The 18,334-nt window shown below is 57.1% G+C and overlaps 2 protein-coding genes across 3 annotated transcripts; both read right to left on the bottom strand.

Moving 5' to 3' along the window:
* Window positions 1-374: 374 nt before the first annotated feature.
* On the bottom strand, window positions 375-1,665 carry PPP1R27 (protein phosphatase 1 regulatory subunit 27). Its single transcript, XM_060082013.1, has 3 exons — window positions 1,221-1,665; window positions 991-1,141; window positions 375-705 (listed from the first exon to the last, which is right to left on the bottom strand). The coding sequence occupies exons 1-3, from the start codon at window positions 1,663-1,665 to the stop codon at window positions 582-584; spliced, it is 720 nt and encodes a 239-aa protein (XP_059937996.1). The 3' UTR covers window positions 375-581.
* Window positions 1,666-6,478: 4,813 nt separating this feature from the next.
* P4HB (prolyl 4-hydroxylase subunit beta) lies at window positions 6,479-17,049 on the bottom strand. Of its 2 annotated transcripts, XM_060081059.1 has the most exons (11): window positions 16,837-17,048; window positions 15,555-15,761; window positions 13,535-13,668; window positions 13,263-13,400; window positions 9,560-9,664; window positions 9,238-9,363; window positions 8,857-9,057; window positions 8,567-8,687; window positions 8,301-8,482; window positions 8,116-8,202; window positions 6,479-7,374 (listed from the first exon to the last, which is right to left on the bottom strand). In XM_060081059.1, exons 1-11 carry the CDS (start codon window positions 16,985-16,987, stop codon window positions 7,294-7,296), a joined length of 1,533 nt encoding a protein of 510 aa, XP_059937042.1. In that variant the 5' UTR covers window positions 16,988-17,048; the 3' UTR covers window positions 6,479-7,293. The 2 variants fall into 2 exon arrangements, with proteins under 2 accessions (XP_059937042.1, XP_059937040.1); XM_060081057.1 differs by lacking the exon at window positions 6,479-7,374 and having other exon boundaries at window positions 8,011-8,202; window positions 16,837-17,049.
* Window positions 17,050-18,334: the final 1,285 nt, after the last annotated feature.

The raw sequence follows: 18,334 nt of genomic DNA, 5'->3' as shown, positions 1-18,334 counted from the left end.
GACCGCCGGCGCGCAGGGTAGGGGCGGAGACTGAGGGCTGGGGCTGAGGGGCTTCTGTCCGTGGGATTTGTGGAGTTGGCGGGGGCCGGGGGGTGGAGGTGACGGGCTCTCGAGGCAGTGGGGTTCTGGGGGGTCCGGGCCGGCGGGGTCGGGGTCCTGGGACAGACAGGGCCGGGGAGCAGCGGGGTCGACGAACTGCAGGGACTGGCGGTCGGGAGCCGCGGGGCTCTGGCTGCTTGCTCCGGCACTGCCGGACCCCTAGACCAGAGTGGAGGGCGGGGTCCGCTGACCACCGGAGCAGCCGGAGCCGAAGGACTGGGACGGGCCGGTCCCCAGTAATCAGGCCATCACCACGGGCTTGGGAATCAGGTTTATTGAAAAAGTAGAAAGTGTCGCAATAAAAAATTCACCTGGAGGAAAAGCCAGGCCGGGGTCGGGGGGCGACGGTTGTGCCCAAGTATGGGGTCCTGGCCAGCCTGGGCGGCCCCCAGCCCGGCTGGTGGGGCACTCCTGGCACTTGGGGGAGGTGGGCACCTGACGTCTCCAGGGAAGGTTAGAGCCCTAGGAGGGCGGGGCTGGGCTCAGTCCATCTTAGTCCCTTTGAATAACTCCACCAGGTCCTTGAAGTCAGGGTCAATGAGGTCCGAGGGCAGATCACCATCGTCGTTGGCTGCTTCTCTGTCTGCCCCCAGGGAAATGAGGTACCTGGGGTGCAAAGGGCATCCCTGGTTGAGGAAGGGAGGTGGCCTGCAGGATGCTCACCCCTGCCCCAGGGTAGCAGGCTGGGGTTCTGAGGTCCACCTGTTTTTTATTTTTCCAGGTGAGGTGAGGAGGAAGAAACCAGACCTTTTGGAAACTATGGCTGACTTTTGCAGTTTTCTCTTGGGAGGGCAACAGGGCAGAAAGGAGATTCCAGAAGCCCTTAGGGTTCTTAGCTACACCAGCAGGGCTACCTTTTGGGGGACCACATCCTGGAGGCCACCCTCTCACCTGGCTATGTCAGGGTACCCATCGCTGCAAGCGATGTGCAGGGGTGTCCAGCCTGTCTCATCTCGCTGATGAATGTCCGCCCCGTATTTGACTAGCAGCTTCACGCACTCCAGGTTTCCAGAAAGCACTGCTTCGTGGAGGGCAGCCAGACCTGAACAGGACAGGAGGGGTCAAGGCTCAGGCTTTCCCCTGCCGCGCCACAGACCCTCACTGGCCCCACAGGCACTCACCTGAGGGGTAGATGGTGTCCAGGGAGACTTTCCGAGCCCGGATGAAGCGCCCCACCTGCTCCAGGTCGCCCTGGCGGATGTGGTCCAAGAACAGGACATCGTTAGGGAAGTGCACACTGCGATCAGCCAGTAGCCTCCGGCGCCGCTGCCTCGGGCTGTAGCGGGCATAGCGGGCTGTTCTGCTGGGCATCCTGGCAGCTATGGTGTGGGCCACCCCTGTGGGGACCCTACTGCTTGGGGGAGGAAGGTGCCCAGACCAGAGTGGCGTGCAGGCTCTTCTGGCTGATGATAACCTCCAGCACAGCCGCCTCAGTGCTCTCCGTGCTCCCGCTGGCCAGGGCACCTCCTGCTTATATAGGGCCCGCAGAGCTATATAAAGCTGCGCAGTCATGCTTACACCCGAGGGGCTGAAACTGAGCCGCTCCAGCCGTGCCCTCGGGATCATGTTTAGTGGTTCATCTTTCAGCCCACCTGTCACTGTTCCTGGCCAAAGGGGTCAGATCCTTCCTGGCCACTGCTCCCTGTCCCTCAGCTGGACCTCGAAGGTGCCTGACAGAGGGCAGGAGAGGCGCTAGAAGGGCAGGGCCCATAAGGAAGGCAAACAGGTACCAAGGTCAGGGTCTCCTACAGTCCCGGGAACTTGGGGAGAAGGGCATGATGCGCGGTGAGCACAGCTGCCTCTGCCTCCTGGGAAGGCAAGGGGGCCACCCACACCTGAGGAAGCACAGGACAGGGTCCTGCTGTGGAGAAGGCCCATCCCTACCCATCTCCCTGTCACTTGTCACCTTCCATCATGGCTCGTATCACTCTCAGGGCAGTTTTCCCAAAACGTGGGCTTCAGTGGCACTGCCCTTCTGCTTGGAAACCTCCCAGATTAGAATCTAAATGCCTCAGCTCCCACTCAACCCATCCGACCTTACTTTGCGACCCGCCCCCAGCCCCCTCCACCCCCAGGTCCTCATTCCCCTCCTTCCCATTCCCCTCCATTCCTCCTGGTTCCAGGCTCCTGCTGCTTCCTGCCAAGAACACAGGTGCTCACACTTAACATGGTATCTAGTCTGCTACCCAAGGACCGTGACGCCATAGCTGGGCCAGGACGCCACGTCCTGGGCGGTGTGTGTGCCCTCTGCACCTGACCTAGAGCATACTTACCTGTAGGAGTACAACCAGTGGAATTGTGAGATATCCCAGCAGGCTGGGCCAGCACTGGCTGCCCTCAGTGCGGTGGCCAAGGTCTGAGGTGGAGCTTAGGCTTCAGTGCGAGACAAGAGCCAATGGATGGACGCGCACAGGGGACACGCCCTGGGAGCAGAGGTGGGCCTGTGGGGTCCACACAGTCCCTGCAGCATCTGAAGCTGGCTGTATTGCTCTTCCAGGGCTGCTGTTACGAAATACCAGACTGTGGATCTCAAACAACAGTTCTGGAGATTAAGATCAAGGTGCTGGCAGGGCTGTTTCCTTCCCAGGGAGAATTTGCTCCAGGCCAATCTCCTGGCTTCTGGTGGCAAGTCCTTGATGTTCACTGGCCTGTAGCCGTATCACCCATCTCCACCTTCGTGTTCACACGGTGCTGTCCCTGAGTAGGTGTCTGTGTCCAAATTTCCCCTTTTAATAAGGAGATCAGCCATTGGATTAGGGCCCACGCTACTCTAGTATGACCTCATCTTAAGCAGTTATATCTGCAACAACTCCACTTCCAAATAAGGTCACACGCTGGGGTATTGGGAGTTAACACTTCAAAACACGAATATTGAGGGGTGCGGTTCGGCCCCTAACATTGGCAAGATCCTCCGGGCAGTCACTGAAGGCCTGGATGCTGACAGATCCACGGTTAGTCAGCGCTCTGCACGGGGCGGGGGTGGCGGGGAGCAGGGACTTGGGCACCGGAAGTCCTTGTATCACCAGGCTGATCTTGATCCAACAAAATCAAATCAACAAATGCATCAGCACCCTAGGTGCAAAGCCTTGGGCCAAATGCTACAGAGGATAGGCCACTGCCCACAGTGGGCTCCCTGCCCTGACAGGGTTTCTGTGCCTGCCTTGTTGCCACTAATGTTCCATGGGAAACTCCACCCGACTCAGGCCCTGCAGGGGCCCCGAGGGAGGGGTGGTTCCCAGTGCTCCTGCATTTCGGGCTCAGAGTATGGTGCTGGGTGGTCCTAACTCTTGGTCACTTAGGAGGAACTGGGTACAGTTTCTTCCGGCTTGTTTACACGAAGCCCAGAGACAAAGTCCTATGCTGTACACAGAGACAGAACTTTCCTTTGATGTGAAGATTGCCTTTTCTGATGTTGTGGAAAGTTCTGTCTGCCTGCCCCGCTCAGAGGATCAAATGAAAGAACTCCGATGAAGCTGCCACCAACAGCATGGTTTTTCCCACCAGTGACAGGCCTTAGGCCAGGCGGGGCAAACCATCAGGGTGGGTCTGTTGGCGACCCCAAGAGCGACCCTCCAGCTCTATCCTGCTAGAGGCAAGCTGAGAGAGCTCAGGATCTCGGCTTTGGGGTTTCTGTTTGGATATTTGGATCAAAGAAGGGAGAGATGCCTGAAAGTCATTCTGTTCAGGACCTGGGCAGCACATCCTCAAAGCCATGGACACGGCCTACAGCAACTTACTTAGAAGCCTTTTGGCAGAAGCCAGCCGTGAGCAGTCTAACCTGCTCTTCACACAACCTCACCAGCACCAAACCTGTATTTACACAGCTTTGCCCCTGAGCCTCTGCCCGTGTGAACTTCTCAAGTGACCTGGTCTGCACAACTTTAAGGTTCTGCCTTCTGGAGAACTAAAGCAAGTGAAACATTGAGGGCAAAACTCTTACTTTGAGGGCTTCCCTGGTGGCGCAGTGGTTGAGAATCTGCCTGCCAATGCAGGGGACACGGGTTCGAGCCCTGGTCGGGGAAAATCCCACATGGCGCGGAGCAACTAAACCCGTGTACCACAGCTACTGAGCCTGCGCGTCTGGAGCCTGTGCTCCGCAACAAGAGAAGGCCGCTGCGACGGTGAGAGGCCCGCGCACCGCGATGAAGAGTGGCCCCCGCTCACCGCAACTAGAGAAAGCCCTCGCACAGAAACGAAGACCCAACACAGCCAAAAATAAATAAATAAATTCATTAAAAAAAAAAAAAACAATATCTTTAAAAAAAAAAAACACCTCTTACTTTGAAAAGTCCGAGGAAACTCAACTAGCAAAGCTTTGCATTTAGCAGAAAACAAGCCAGGGGCCTGGAGAGGAGTCTGTGCAGGGCCCACTCAGCTGCCTCCTGGCAGGTGCAGAAGCCAGACCTCGAGGGTCCAGTACACAGGCCCAGCAGTTGCTTTTTAGTTCCAGGCCAACAGCTTCCTACCAGCGGGACAGAGGAAGAGAGAGATTGGGACACCCCAGGCTGTTAAGCCTTGACTGCCTACCCCATAGCCTGCAAAGTTACTTCGCTAATCCACCAGCGCTGCCGGGTTTGGGACTCCAACCACCACGTCCCAGCAAACCCAGACCCAGGAATGTGCTAATCAGCTGCCTGGGCAAAAGGGGAAAGGTATCGGTGACTCACTCCCCCTCCCAGGAGCACATGACGGCCCTGTTCCGGGCAGCGACACCTGGTCCCAAGCTTTCTATGCAGAGGGCCAGGCTCCACATAGCTGGTCTGCAGGGTCACCCACGCCTGTCACGGGGCATAGCCCACCCCTCGCAGCTGTGACTCCTGACAGCCCTGCTCTCAGCCCACCCTGGGTTCCCTCCTCTGGAAACCACACGCATACCCCTGGGGAACCCGCTCACGTTTAGGAAGGCAGAGCTAACATCTCCCCAGCGATCTCCCACAGAAGCTCCAAGTGCCCGAGCTCGCTCTTTCACGGATACACGTCTCATTGTGTCAGCACAGCCGAGGCACAACACACACAGACCCTGGAGCAGCCCTGGCACAGACCACCTGAGAACCAGGGAAGGGAGTCCAGCTATGGGCTGAGCTGGGGAGCTGTACCTGGATGCCAGAGTATGTGGACAAGCCAGGTTCTCCCTGGACACCAGCTGTATACCACATGCCCAGGTGAGAGGCAGGAGCAGTCCTGGGGTTTGTGAAGGCAAGAGCAGACACCTGGGCCTCTGGCTGGATCGTGGCTGTGGTCATGGGGGAAATGACACACCCACCTCCCCATGGGCTGAGACCACCAAGGGAACCGTATTCACAGCAAGTCTCATGGTCACGTCTGCTGGACCTGCCCCTGCCACCTCCAAGGTCCCAGGAGGATCAGAGCTGGGGGCTGGGAATCAGGTAATGCATGCACACTTCCTACTCCAGGCAGCCAAGTTGGAAGGACTGCTGGAGCACGTGGAGTGACAGGCCGGGCTCCTCGGAGACCTAGCCACATTTGGTCTGTCCTTGACCTCCCAAAGTGGACTGGATCTCCACCTGTTTCCTCCGATAACGTCATCAACAGCCCTGCTGTCCTACCTGTGGCTACAGATGTGTGCACAGAGCAACAGACAGGAAGCCCTGGGCTGGGCAGGGCTGTCCTGGCCGGGGACGGCCACCCACCTGAGCCCCACTGGCCCCCTGTGGGTCTCCCACTCAAGAGCTCTCCCCAAGGCCCAAGAGGTGTCACCAATCCAGGCTCAGGTGCCATCAGCCCAGCACTGCAGCCAGGCTGGCAGCTTTTGAGTTTGTGGGGAAAAAAAGTCAATCGAAATACTCTTCCCTATGTAAACTATGAGTAAGCAGAGGTTCTAGAAGTCAAATTACATTTTAAAAACTAGAGATTTGCTACGTTAACTCCAGATTCTTTTTTACATGACGGTTTGGTGATGAGCACAGCATTCTTGAAGTCTGAACGCCCCTGATTTCTCATCAGAAGCTGCAGTGGTTCCAGGCAGTGGTGGGGAGGGGCCGCTCCCCACCCTATAGGGTTAAGGTTAGAGCCACGCATCCCTGCCCATCATGTCCTGACATGACACGTGGGCAGAATCCATGTTGTGACCACTGGATGCCCAGAGCGGGTAAAGCTGCCCAACTACATCACAGGTAAGCCAGCCTGACGGCACAGGAACAGGGCCAAGAGGCACCCCTCACCCCCAGTCATGACGGTGACAGCTCCGCACACTGTGCCCACAGGATTTGTGCGCGCTTCTGCGTCTCTGCTGCGTTCCAAGAAAGAGATGTCTCAACAAGAGCGGCCCCCACCAAGCCTACCTCCTCTCCCGAGAAACTTGGAATTCCAGCTCCACTCCCCGTGCCTGGAGGTTGTAAGGCAGAGGCAACAACAGGCAGAAAATTTCAATTTTATTTGGCCAATGTGTCCAATTCCAATATTGTGGTAGAAATGCCTGAAGAACTGTCAACATGTGATTCGGTTCAAGCAAGCATCCTTGGCCGTCTCCCAGCCTGGAAACGGAGGGTCCTGGTTCTGCCTGGTGCAGGCCTCAGGCCACCCTGGATGTCACAGAGCAACGAGGACCCTGGCTTGGGGAAGGAGGGGGCTGCAGCTGCACCCTCCAGTCATGGGGGGCCCCTGTGACAGAAACCTGAAGTCACCATTTAACCAAACGATGCAGGAGCCACGCTCCACCATGGCAACACCGCATGAGGTGAGGGACCTGTCCAGACCGGCCTGGTCCCGCCCCACACAGGGGACAGGAGTCCCAGGGAGGCCTGGCCAAGGTGGAACAGACACCCTGACTTCCAAAAACATCTAAAAATCCCACAGATGGAATTTTTTTTTTAAGTGATAGTATAAACCTAACAGGAATGAGACATTGCCAGCGTGAGATTCCAAAACATTTTAGCGGGCACTCTGGACAGAACCATGTACAAAAAAGTACATCACAATTAAAAAAAAAAAAGGCCCACCAAGATGGGCTGGGCTGGCCTGGAAATAAACCCCTTTCCAAAAGTTGAAAAGCAAAGGAAGACGGGTTTAGATTTACAAGTGTGTTAGAGTGAAGTGTGGCTTCAAAAAAGTTCCCTGCATTTCCGATCGACGCTCCCTCTCCGGGAGGGTCTGCGGGCGTCCAGAGGCTGTGCTGCTGGGTGTGCAGCCCACTGGGAGGTGCCAGGTTTGGGTGCCCAGGTCTGGTTTTCTGTGTTACAGTTCATCTTTCACAGCTTTTTGATCATCGTCTTCCTCCAGATCAGGCTCTTCTGCTTCTTCGAGGTCTTCTAGGTCCTGCGACGGAGGATGAAAAGGAAGGGAAATGAGAGGTCCAGGCCAAGCTGGCATGCTGAGGCCCCCACACGCATGCCAAGTACGCCAGGGACCAGCTGGCCACTCGGACACGAGCAGCCAACTTTGGTCTCTGTGAGCAGATGTGCGTGTATGTGGGGTGGGCTTCCCGAGGAGAGCGAGGCATGGGGACTTCTGCCCACAGGACAGGGTGGAAGCAGAGCTGGTGCTGTGGGAGCCCAGCCCACGCCGTCCAGGTGAGCGCAGGGGCCGCCCCAGCGTGAAGACCAAGCAGGGAACTGCTGGTAACATCCACCCCTGTAACCCTGGAGCTTGAGAGGCCAGTGACAGCCCATCAACCACAGCAGCACAAACGGCCCTGGCACTCCTCACCTGCCCACCCCCCAGCAGGTCTGCCCCCTTGTCCCACATCCCTGCGCTTCCGGGCGGGCCCTGCGGCCTCAGCTGACCATTCCCTCCACCACGCCCACCCTGCCACACCCTCTTGGCCTGGCACTTCTGACGTCCCCTCCACTACCCCCAGCTGACCCTAGCTGACGTGGACAGGCCTGAGCTCACACCCAGCAGAGCACCTCAGCTCAACAGGGAACGTGCCAGACGAGCCTGAGAAGATTCCTGAGCAAACACCGGCACCTAAAATCCCTTCCAACACCCCCGTGTAGCGCTGCCCGGCAGCACTGAGAAAGCATGTCCCATGGGCCATGGGGTCCGGTGACCACCTACATCGTCATCCCCGGCTCCGTCCTGGCCGCCGCTCTCCAGGAATTTCTTAAAACCGTCCAGTGTCCGCTCCCCATTGTAGTCGATGACCTGTGGGGAGGGGAATGAGATGCGGGAAGCGGTCCCACCTGACAGCCCCCCGCTGCCCCTGCACACCCTTCCCACCCAGCCCTCGATGGCGGGCGCACCGTCCTGTCGGCGCTGGCGGGGAAGAACTTGAGCGTGGGGAAGCTGTGCACTTTCACCGCCTCCACCTCGTTGGCTGTGGAGTCCATCTTGGCAATGACGACGTTCTCGTGGTCCTTATACGTCTCTCCCAGCTTATCCCAGATGGGGGCCAGCTGCTTGCAGTGACCGCACCACGGGGCATCTGAAAGAGAGCCGTTCTGAGTCTCGCTCGGCCGGAAAGTGCCCTGCCCCACCGAGCCCTGAGGAGCTGGAGGGCCTCACTTACAGAACTCCACAAAGACGTTCTTTTTCTCATCAAAAGCGACCTCTTCGAAGTTCTTCCCGACGAGCACTTTGACAGGCTGCTTGTCCCAGTCATCAGGCAGCTCCTGGCTCATCAGGTGGGGCTAGAGGGCAGGTAGAGCAGGGTCAGGCATGCGCGGTCGCCAGGGACCCCTCCGCTGCCGAGCTGCTTCCAGAGCCTCAGGAGGGGGTGAGCCTGTGAGGCCGGGCTGCTCCATGCGCCACCAGGATCCTCAGCAGTACCCCCCGCCCACCCCCAGACACGGCCTGTACCTTGATCTTGCCCTCCAAGAAGCGGTGGCAGAACTCGGTGATCTTCTCTGCCGTCAGCTCGTCCGACTCTGGCCTGTACTTGGTCATCTCCTCCTCCAGCGTGATGAGGCGCACGGCCGGGCACTCCTCCTTCTTCAGGCCGAAGAACTCCAGGATGCGCTGGTTGTCGGCGTGGTCGCTGTCGATGAAGATAAACAGGATCTTGGGGGAGAAAAGGCACGTTGACGGCACTGCAGGACAAGCGCTCCCTCTGCCTCCCTGCTGCCCACTCCCAACAGCTGGGACCCCGAGACTAAACAGGCTGTCCTGAGGCAGGAAGAACACTCTGGACCAGCCTTCAACCTGGGGCCGAGCCACCCGCAGGCCACCGGGAGCGCTCACCTTGCCCTTGAAGCTCTCGGCAGCTTTTTTGAAGTTGCTCAGCTTGCCCTCGTAGTCAGACACGCTCTTCGGCAGGAAGAGCAGGATGTGAGTCTTGATTTCCCCTCCGAAGATCTTCGGGGCTGTCTGTGTCAGAAACGCAAGTTACTTGGTCTGAGTCACAAACCAAACTGTTGACACAGGCTATTCTCTCAATGGCCCCAACACCGCCACAAGCCTGGACAATAGCAGGGGCTCTGCAAGTGGGGGTCCCCACGACCGAACACCATGACCCCCCGAACCTCCCCCCACCAGGGGCAGGACCAGCAGCACAGAGCCACACCTGCTCAGTGAACTCGATGACCAGGGGTAACTGGTTGTGCTTGACGAAGTCCAGAAGTTTCTCCTTGGTGACCTCCCCCTCAAAGTTGTTCCGGCCTTCGTCAAACTGTGGAGAGAGAAAGGTGTGGATGCCGAGGCTCCCCACAAAGCCCCCTGTGGCCCCGGCTGGCCGGACTTGGCTAGGAACGCAGTCTGCAGCATTTTCCTGTCTGGGTTTTGAGCGAAGTCGGGGGCAGGACCCACGTGCCTCCGTCCAAAGCAAAACCAGGTGACGGCTGCAGGGACATATCCTCTGGGCACCAGGCAACAGTGAGGTCACTAGGAGCGCACGCAGCCTCCCACGTGCCAGGATGGCAGCAGCTGACCCAGACCCTGCCCCAACATGTTCCTGACAAGCCACGAGAACCCCACGTCCTGGGTGCCAGGGGACTTCCTCATTGCCAAGTCCCTAAAACTGCAGCTCTCCAAGTGCGGGCCTCACCCCTGTGGGTCCAAGGCCCTCCCTGGGTGGATGCAAGGTCAGAGTGATTTTCACAATCATGCTCAGACGGCAGGTGCCTTGTCACCCTTTCCCCCCGGGAGTGTGCAGTACGGCATGACATTACGTCAGACTAAAGGCAAACAGGAGAACCCAGCTGTCTTCTGTTTGGGCAGACATTAGAGAGCAGCAGAAATCTAAAATACCACTCTTACCCCTAAAATGTTGTTGTCTGGGAAAAATTAATTTTCACAAAAATATCTGGTTTTTTTTTTTTTTGGGCCGCACCATCTAGCTTGTGGGATCTTAGTTCCCCAACCAGAGATTGAACCCAGGCCCTCTGCAGTGAAAGTGTGGATTCCTAACCACTAGACCGCCAGGGAATTCCCCCAAAATGTCAGTTTTGATAACATGTAACATTTATTATTGTTACTTCAGAATGAACAAGTTATTTGGTTTTTTTAAAATGTCTCAGCTCTAACTTCTAACACTTCTAACACAATAAAAATGGATAGGTGTAATCCACACAAACAAAAGATCTTTGGGAACTCCAGTGACCTGTTAAGAGCTTCAAAGCCCTAGGGCTGCCGCCGCAGAGCCGCGAGGTGCGGCCCTGCTCTGGATGGGGATGGCAGACACAGCTCCTCGTGAGGAAGGCTAAGCTGTGCCTTGGCCTGTCCAGCAGGTCAGTGAGCCTCCCATCACCCCTGTGAACTCCAATGGGACTTGGAGAAAAAAAACCACTCACCTTCCCTTCCTGGTCATTTCCCTCTGCGTTTTCCTAAAGTAACTTCCAGAAAAGCAGGTGGCCACTTCCCACTCCTACTGCACTTACGTAGAGCCTGACACATGGCTTGATCACAACACGTGCTGCTAAGTAGGACCACACGGAGGGCCAGGCCCAGGGAGCTGAAGCCTGCTCTGCCTTCCCCACACCCGCAAAGGGAAGGTGCAGAGAAACAGGAAGGAAATGGAGGCGAGAGGCTGGCCTGGCCATGGCTGGGCACCATCCGGCATAAAGTGGAGCCCCCATTATAGGCAAACAGGCCGCCATCCCCCCTCCTCCAAAACTGCCATGCCTCTGCTGGGACCCAGTCTTCGAGGTAATATTGCCATGTTACACTATGTTCGATGTCTGCTTTGGTAAAAACCAAACAGCCAGCCCTCGTTTATGTGGGGACAGCTGCAGGAGGCCTGGGGTCCTGGGCAAAGGCCACCCCTCCAGACCACAATGAGAATATCACAAAAAGGCCCCGCACCCACTCTTAAGCCCCCAGCTTCAAAGATGAAAAAGAAAAACAAAGTAAACACCAAACAAAGACACAGGATGATCAGCTCTCAAACCAGTGGTCCAAGTTCCAACGACCTGGAACCCAGCTGACCTGGGACCCAAGCTGGGAATCTCGGGCTCAAGTTCTGCTGGAGCCCCACCCTCGCCATCCTCCCTCTCAAGTGGCAGCTGGCAGTTCCTGGGAGCCCCGTCCCACTCTCGAGGCTGCCCACTGGAAGACCCAGCGAACTTTGAGGAACTAGGCGAACAGCCTGTAGGAAGGGGAACAAGTAAAGGCGGAGAAGGGGGACCACAGGCCGGGCAGGAATCTGCATCTTCTTCCTCTCATCCGGGGAGCTGTCTGACTGCAGTTGTGACCCCTACTGACCCCCCAACACAAAATCTGTGGGCTCTGCCAGGCTCTTGCTCACAGCTGCCCAAGGAAGCCATGCCGTTCCAGCACAGTCACTGGAAGCAAACGAGTGGAAGAGGGGATGCCCCGCCTACTGGCACCAGACCTGAGGGGGTCGGCTGTGCCCAGCCTGCGTGAACACCAAAGACTTGAGGCCAAGAACAGATGAGCTACCGTGACTACAGTCTTTGCAGAACAAAGAACAATCGTGCTAACCTTCAAGGACACATGATCACCGAAACCATCGATCCAGTTTGACAAATGCCACTCCAGACCTCAAGGATAATGGAAAAGAAATGTGTGGACCAAGCTGATGAAAGGGGATTTGCAAGCTCTGCAAGCCTGAGTCTCCCAGTCCCTCACCCAGAACTGCAGGGTGAGCCCAGGACCTTCGTTCCACTCAATTCCATCCAACTCGGCAGGGTTTTTTCCTAATCAGCTGTTAATTACAGCTTCCTGGGCACTTTTGGGAAGACAATTGACTAATTTAGCAATTCTATTCCCTTTAGGGGACATCATGAGAATGTCTACTAAAAAAGGGGAGCATATATAATGCCTTGAGTTCTTTCGAAGAAGGGGCTTCAGAAAGAGCTGAAAGCAAGCTGCCCCCAAACCCTGTGCAGCTGGGAGGCCTGCGCCGCCCCATGCTCCCCACCCCCAGGTGCTGGAGGCTCAGCAGTGCGCCAGCGGGAGTGCACACACAGTGGGGGCCCCCCAAACGCTGCGATTTACAACTTTGCTGTAACGCTACTTCTAACTACCTTCTAACCCTGGGGACAAAACAGGACAGGAGTCGAAGGTCCAGCCCCACCCCCTGAAGACATGCCTCCAGTCCCAGCCCCTCCCCCACAGCCTTCCCTCCTCCTCCACTCAGCACCCAATCCAGGGACAGCTGTGTCCCAAGAGCATGGGTGCTCAGCCGGCCCCAGGCCCACTGTCTGCTGGCTAAGATAAAAGAGAGACCCCCATCGCCCACTCGGGTAATGCCATGCACACACCAATCTCAGCTGTGTCCTAGCAAGAGCACAGAATGGTTAAAAGACACACGGAAGGAATAACAGACACGGGGCTGGGGGAGCCTGGGGGAGCCTGGAGGAGCCCGAGGGAGCCCTGGGGCCAGGCTCTACCAACAGGGTGGGAACACATGCCACTAATACTCCAGAGTGGAAACAAACAGGAGTGACAGCTGCACAACATCGCAAATGTAATTAACGCCGCTGAATCCTATACTTAAAAGTGGTTAAAATGCCAAACTTTGGTACACGTCTCACCACAGCTTTCCTTTCACAAGCTAACACTCCGAAGCCACCTGGCTTCCATAGAACACTGCACTGGGGCCACCAAAGAAGCTGGAACAAAGGGCCCACGGCTGAAGGGCTGAAGGCCACTGTCTAAGAGGCTCCTACAACCTGACGTTGCAAAATGGGCCTTGATAACAGGTGGGCCTCAGTCCAGCAGCCAGCACCGCCCGGGCAAGGTCCTCGAAGGCAACACCAGCCCTGCGGCACAGCACCGCCCCCACCCGTCCCCCGAGGGCCACTCACCTTCTTCAAGAGGACAACCCCATCCTTGTCCAGCTGGTATTTGGAGAACATGTCACTGTTGGATGTGATCCCGAAGGGGATGTCATCAGTGGCCTCTGCTGCCAGTAAGAACTGCTTGGCAGATTCCGACTCCACGTCCTGGAGAGGAGAAGCAGAGGTGGCCGCCACCACAACACTGAGAACCCCTGCCCTGGTCAGCAACAGGGCAGACTGTGGTGCCCAGGCCACGGCAGGAGGAAGGAAGACCCCGGATGAAGTTCCAAAGCCTCTACCTTAAAGAAGCCGATGACTGCCACCTCGCTGGACTCCACCAAGGTCTCCGCGGCAGCCCCGTCAGACAGCATGCTGGCGGCAGGACCTGTGCGCTTCTTCAGCCAGTTCACGATATCGTCGGCTTCTCTGCCAGCTGCACCCAAACACATGCAGGGTCCACTTGAAACCAGGGGTGCACCCACCCTCCCCGCCCATCCTTATCCGACCTCTCTGCCAAAACCAGAGCAAAACATCCTCTTGCCACAGAAAAGGCATCCTGTCTACATACCTGCCCAAATTCCAGGGCTAAAAAGGAGTTTCTGGGTATATGGGAGACTGTGGTTGTGTTTAAAGGAGAAAAAGGCAGTGGTTACCTCTGGATAACAGATTACAAGTCATTTTTTTCCACTAATAGCTCTGTAAATTTTCCTTGACATTTAAATTCATTAAACACACGAGCACTTTCCCCGCAGTGGTCTCACACTAGGCTTCATCTTAATCAGAGATGTGGCAGGATTGGAAGAAAGGGCTGGTTAGCAAGTCAGCCTCAAGGCCAGCTTTCCCCTGCGAAAGCGGGCTGGGCCCTACCACCTCGTGCGCCAAGGCTGGTCAGGTGTCCTCGCCCCACATGCCTCCGGGACTGACAGGAGGAGGAGATCAGCCCATGCACGCCACCCAAGCAAATAAAACGAAAAGGAAGAAAACTGCTTCTCCTGAGACTACCTAGTCCAACCTGGAAAGGGTTGCCAAATCTCATGTTTAAAAGAACTCTGCCTTAGGGACTTCCCTGGTGGTCCAATGGGTAAGACTTCACGCTCCCAACGCAGGGGGCCCGAGTTCGATCCTGGGTCAGGGAACTGGCTCCCCCGTGCCAGAACGGAGATCCCGCGTGCCGCAACTAAGACCCGGCACAGCCAAAATAGATAAATAAAATATTAAAAAAAAAATAGCTTTAGAACTTCCCTGGTGGCGCAGTGGTTAAGAATCTGCCTGCCGATGCAGGGGACACGGGTTTGATCCCTGGTCCGGGAAGATCCCACGTGCCGTGGAGCCACTAAGCCCACAAGCCACAACGACTAAAGCTCGCACGCCTAGAGCCCGTGCTCCGCAACAAGAGAAGCCACCACAATGAGAAGCCTGCGTACCGCAACGAAGAGTAGCCCCCGCTCGCTGCAACTAGAGAAAGCCCGCGTGCAGCAACGAAGACCCAACGCAGCCACAAATAAATAAATAAATAAATATTTTTTTTTTTAAAAAAAGAAACAAAACACTTAAGATAAATCTTTAAACAATAGCTTAAAAAAAAAGCATCCTGCAGAGAATAAGTGAAAGCTGTGCTATCAGTTACAGGTGGAGTCAGGAAGAGTTGTCTCATCTACAAAGCCTTAGTGTTAGTGACGGGATCATGCTAACTCTGCATAAGGCACTTCCATTCCAAAAGTGAACATAAGTAGAAGTGGGAGCAATAAAACAGCAGCCTACTGAGAAGACCAAAGCTGCTGACATCAGAACTAACAAGATGAGCTGCTCTAAAGGATTCTAGCAGAGAAGCCACAGAACCTGTTTTACAGACAATGATTCTCCGCTGTCACTGGTACCGACCAGGCTACACAGGGGAGGCGGCCGAGCAGTGACAGGGCCTGTGCCGCAGACGAAGCCGGGCATGGATTCAAGCTCTGCCATGACCGGCACGAGCCCCAGACCAGTACCCACGGATCTCCGCTTGCCCCTCCTCTGTGAAAGACCCTTGCTCCCGCCTTGGTGGCAGGCACACCAGAGAGCCAGCAAAGGCTGACGTGTTGCTCCATTTGCTCAGCCTCCCCCCGCCTTACTGGTCAACCTTAGGACAAGCCTCAGCCTACCAGCCACCCCCCTGGGATGACCCTCTCCACTTGAGAGATTCAGGAATGAGAGAACGTTCCTCACACAACTCTCAGAGTCTGAACTAGACCTAGAACCCAGTCTAAGAATGGGTTCTCCTCCACGCCTCTGCTATCTTCAAGAACTGCAGGCAATAAAAGGACAGTGCCGTGGTCACACCTGTGTACTCTTTGGGGGACGCCGTGTCTCCGTTCTTGAAGAACTTGATGGTAGGGTAGCCACGGACGCCATACTGCTGGGCCAAGTCAGACTCTTCAGTGGCATCCACCTTGGCCAGTCTGATCTCGGAACCTTCTGCCTTCAGCTTCCCAGCTGCTTTGGCATACTCCGGGGCCAGAGCCTTGCAGTGGCCACACCATGGGGCATCTGGGAGAGAAAGCAAGACCTAGAAGGCAGCACCGACCCACTCCACTGCCTCCCTTCCCTTCTCCTTTGGTACTTCCCTCCATAAAATCCTTATCTTTGCACCAAGATAACCGCTCTGAACGCACAGTTTGAGCTGATAGCTTGGTTCTCTTGGGCAATATCGGATAGAGGCCATGAATGACAAACCACCAGCCCCACTCTGCTTTGTCTTCATGATTAGTAACTTCCTACTACCTGCAGGCGATCAGGGCAGTTGAGTCCCTGCAATTTCCCTTTAGGAACCAAAGAAGTTAGGCAGCTAAAGCCACAGCAGCCGTATACTCAGTGAGACTAATCATGAGTACAAGACTCACATCTAACTCGAGTTCTTTAGACTCTCTCTGAACTCAGGTTAGCAGCTGTGTTGGGCCTAAGATTTCCCCCTGAGATAGTCAGGGCTCAAACACTTATGGACACAAACAAAGGTTCTGGATTCTGGTTGGCAACACTGTTATTCAGAAGACAGCTGTTCCTGGTGGAAGGTGGTGTGGGCAGGGGCAGTGTTCTCTGGGAACTGGTCCAGGCGAGCAATTAGGGGACTGGACCCTGCGTGGTCCTTCGTAGTTGTAGCAGCTTACACAGTCGACCCTGTTTTACTTAGGCTAACAGAGACATCCTGCCATGTGGACCTCAGGCATAAAAGCACATCCAAGCTGTCTGCCCTTGGTCACCCTCAGGGTCCAGCTGGGCAGGAGGGATGCCCCCAGGACACGGGCAGCGCACGGACGCTGACAGCAGGTCTGTGGGCTGTTTCCGCTTAAGGATGCGCCTCTCCAGGGGCTAGGAGTCAGCGCATCCATGGGGTGGCCGGAGAGCTGACAGCCCTTTAGACCCCCAAACCCACCTCTGGCGGGGCCGGGGGAGGGAGGGTGGGGAGGGGCGCCCAGGACCCCCGCGCCCCCCCACCCTCCAGCCCCCCTCCGTCCCTCTGTCCCCCCAGTGCTCCTGCACCCCGGCCCCTCCTCTGTCCCCACTCCGTCCCCACGCCGCGGTGACGGCGAGGCCCGGCCCGGACGGACGAGCGGGCGGCACTCACAGAACTCCACCAGCAGGTACTTGTGGGCCGCCAGCGCCTCGTCGAAGTTGCCCTTATGGAGCACCAAGACGTGGTCCTCCTCGTCGGGGGCGCCGGCGCCCGCGCGAACTAGCGCGGCCAGGGCCAGGCAGAGCAGAGCACGGCGTAGCATGTCGGAACGGGATCGGCACTCCTGTTGGCGCCGCCAGGACAGCAGGCCACGAGAGCGCGCACTGCCCGCCCCGTCCTTATAACTCAGGCCGCCGAGCGCGCGCCCGCCCGCGCCCACCTCCGATTGGCCGGTGGGCTCCGGGGCCCGCCTCCACCGCTCTCGCATTGGGCGTCCACACTGGCCACGGCCCCGGATTCGGAATCGCTACGGGCACCTCCCTCGCCCTCGCCCAGGATTGGCCAAGGAGCTCGCGCTCGCACTCTTTCCCGGCCTCTCATTGGCTCCTGGCGGAGAACTTTCTCTCCCTGGCCTTGTGACTGGTGGCTTTCTCCTACACCTTCAGCGGGTCTGGAATGGCTGCTACCTTCGGGGGCCTGGGCTCTGCAACTCCTGATTGGCCGAGACATGCGCGCGATCCTTCGTCGAACGTGGCAGTGGGGCGGAGTCCCCAGCCGAGGGGCGGAGCCGCGCTTGCGCCTCCGAAACCCCTCGTGTTGCTTTCTGACTGGACCGCGTATCCCCAATTGACACCGCCCCCCAGCTCTTCAGGCTGGAAACTGAGCTGACGCGCTTCCGGCGCGCGTGAGGCCCGTGCGGCCCCTGCAGTGGCGGCGGGGCTCCGGCACGGGCGTCGCCCCGGGCGCCTCGGCGGGCGGCTAGGGCGCTCCCGGTGGCGGCGTAGCGAGGCGCAGGGGCAGCGCGCGGGGGGCGCGGGGAGGACCGAGGCAGGACGCGATGGGGCCGGCAAGACTTGGCTGGGCCCGGAATGGGGCCGCCCGCCTGCTGAGAGGGTCAGGGCCGGCACCGTCTCCTGCGGCACCTTCCCTCCCTCCCACCGGATGCCAGTCCCACGAAGCAGCCTCTGGGTCGCTTTCAGGCGCCCGGGTAGACCCGCGCCGTCCGCCAGGGGCGTCGCTAGCGGCCACCGAGCTCTAAAATGCGGCCGGGCAGCGTGATTGGGAGTGAGCGTAACACGCACCGGACGTCAAGACTGAGGACGGGAGGGGAGTGTACGATATTCCCTTGATGCCTTTTTATATTGACATGTTGGGATATTTTGTATACGATGACTTAAGTAAAAGTATTAAAGCTTTTTTTTCCAATTTTTTTCTTTAACGTGGCTTTCGAACATTTAAAATAACATACTTGGCCCAAATGTTGCTCCTGTCGGGCGGCGTGGCTCTGGACTGAGCAGCTCCTTTTCCTTCACAGTTCAAAGCCTAACTCTAACCCCACCACACCCCCGTCTACACTCTATTCTTCATTTGTGTTCACTTCCTCGGTTGTGAAATGCCAACCCCACTGATTTTCACTCATCATAGATTTAATAACTTGACAGGAAAAAGG

Source organism: Mesoplodon densirostris, chromosome 18, assembly GCF_025265405.1.
Source record: "Mesoplodon densirostris isolate mMesDen1 chromosome 18, mMesDen1 primary haplotype, whole genome shotgun sequence".
In the NCBI taxonomy this organism is placed as follows: Eukaryota; Metazoa; Chordata; class Mammalia; order Artiodactyla; family Ziphiidae; genus Mesoplodon; species Mesoplodon densirostris.
Note: the sequence above shows the minus strand (reverse complement) of the source record. Positions and strands in the feature narration are given on the sequence as shown.

What these genes read in the sequence shown, in the direction of transcription:
- PPP1R27 (XM_060082013.1), bottom strand. Translation starts at nt 1,665, where the DNA reads ATGATCCCGAGGGCACGGCTGGAGCGGCTCAGTTTCAGCCCCTCGGGT. An exon ending in GGACACCATCTACCCCTCAG is followed by an intron (nt 1,142 to 1,220) that starts GTGAGTGCCTGT and finishes TGTCCTGTTCAG; the next exon opens with GTCTGGCTGCCCTCCACGAA. An exon ending in GGGTACCCTGACATAGCCAG is followed by an intron (nt 706 to 990) that starts GTGAGAGGGTGG and finishes TTTGCACCCCAG; the next exon opens with GTACCTCATTTCCCTGGGGG.
- P4HB (XM_060081057.1), bottom strand. Translation starts at nt 16,987, where the DNA reads ATGCTACGCCGTGCTCTGCTCTGCCTGGCCCTGGCCGCGCTAGTTCGC. An exon ending in CAGTCATCGGCTTCTTTAAG is followed by an intron (nt 13,401 to 13,534) that starts GTAGAGGCTTTG and finishes TCTCCTCTCCAG; the next exon opens with GACGTGGAGTCGGAATCTGC. An exon ending in CCGAGAGCTTCAAGGGCAAG is followed by an intron (nt 9,058 to 9,237) that starts GTGAGCGCTCCC and finishes TTCTCCCCCAAG; the next exon opens with ATCCTGTTTATCTTCATCGA.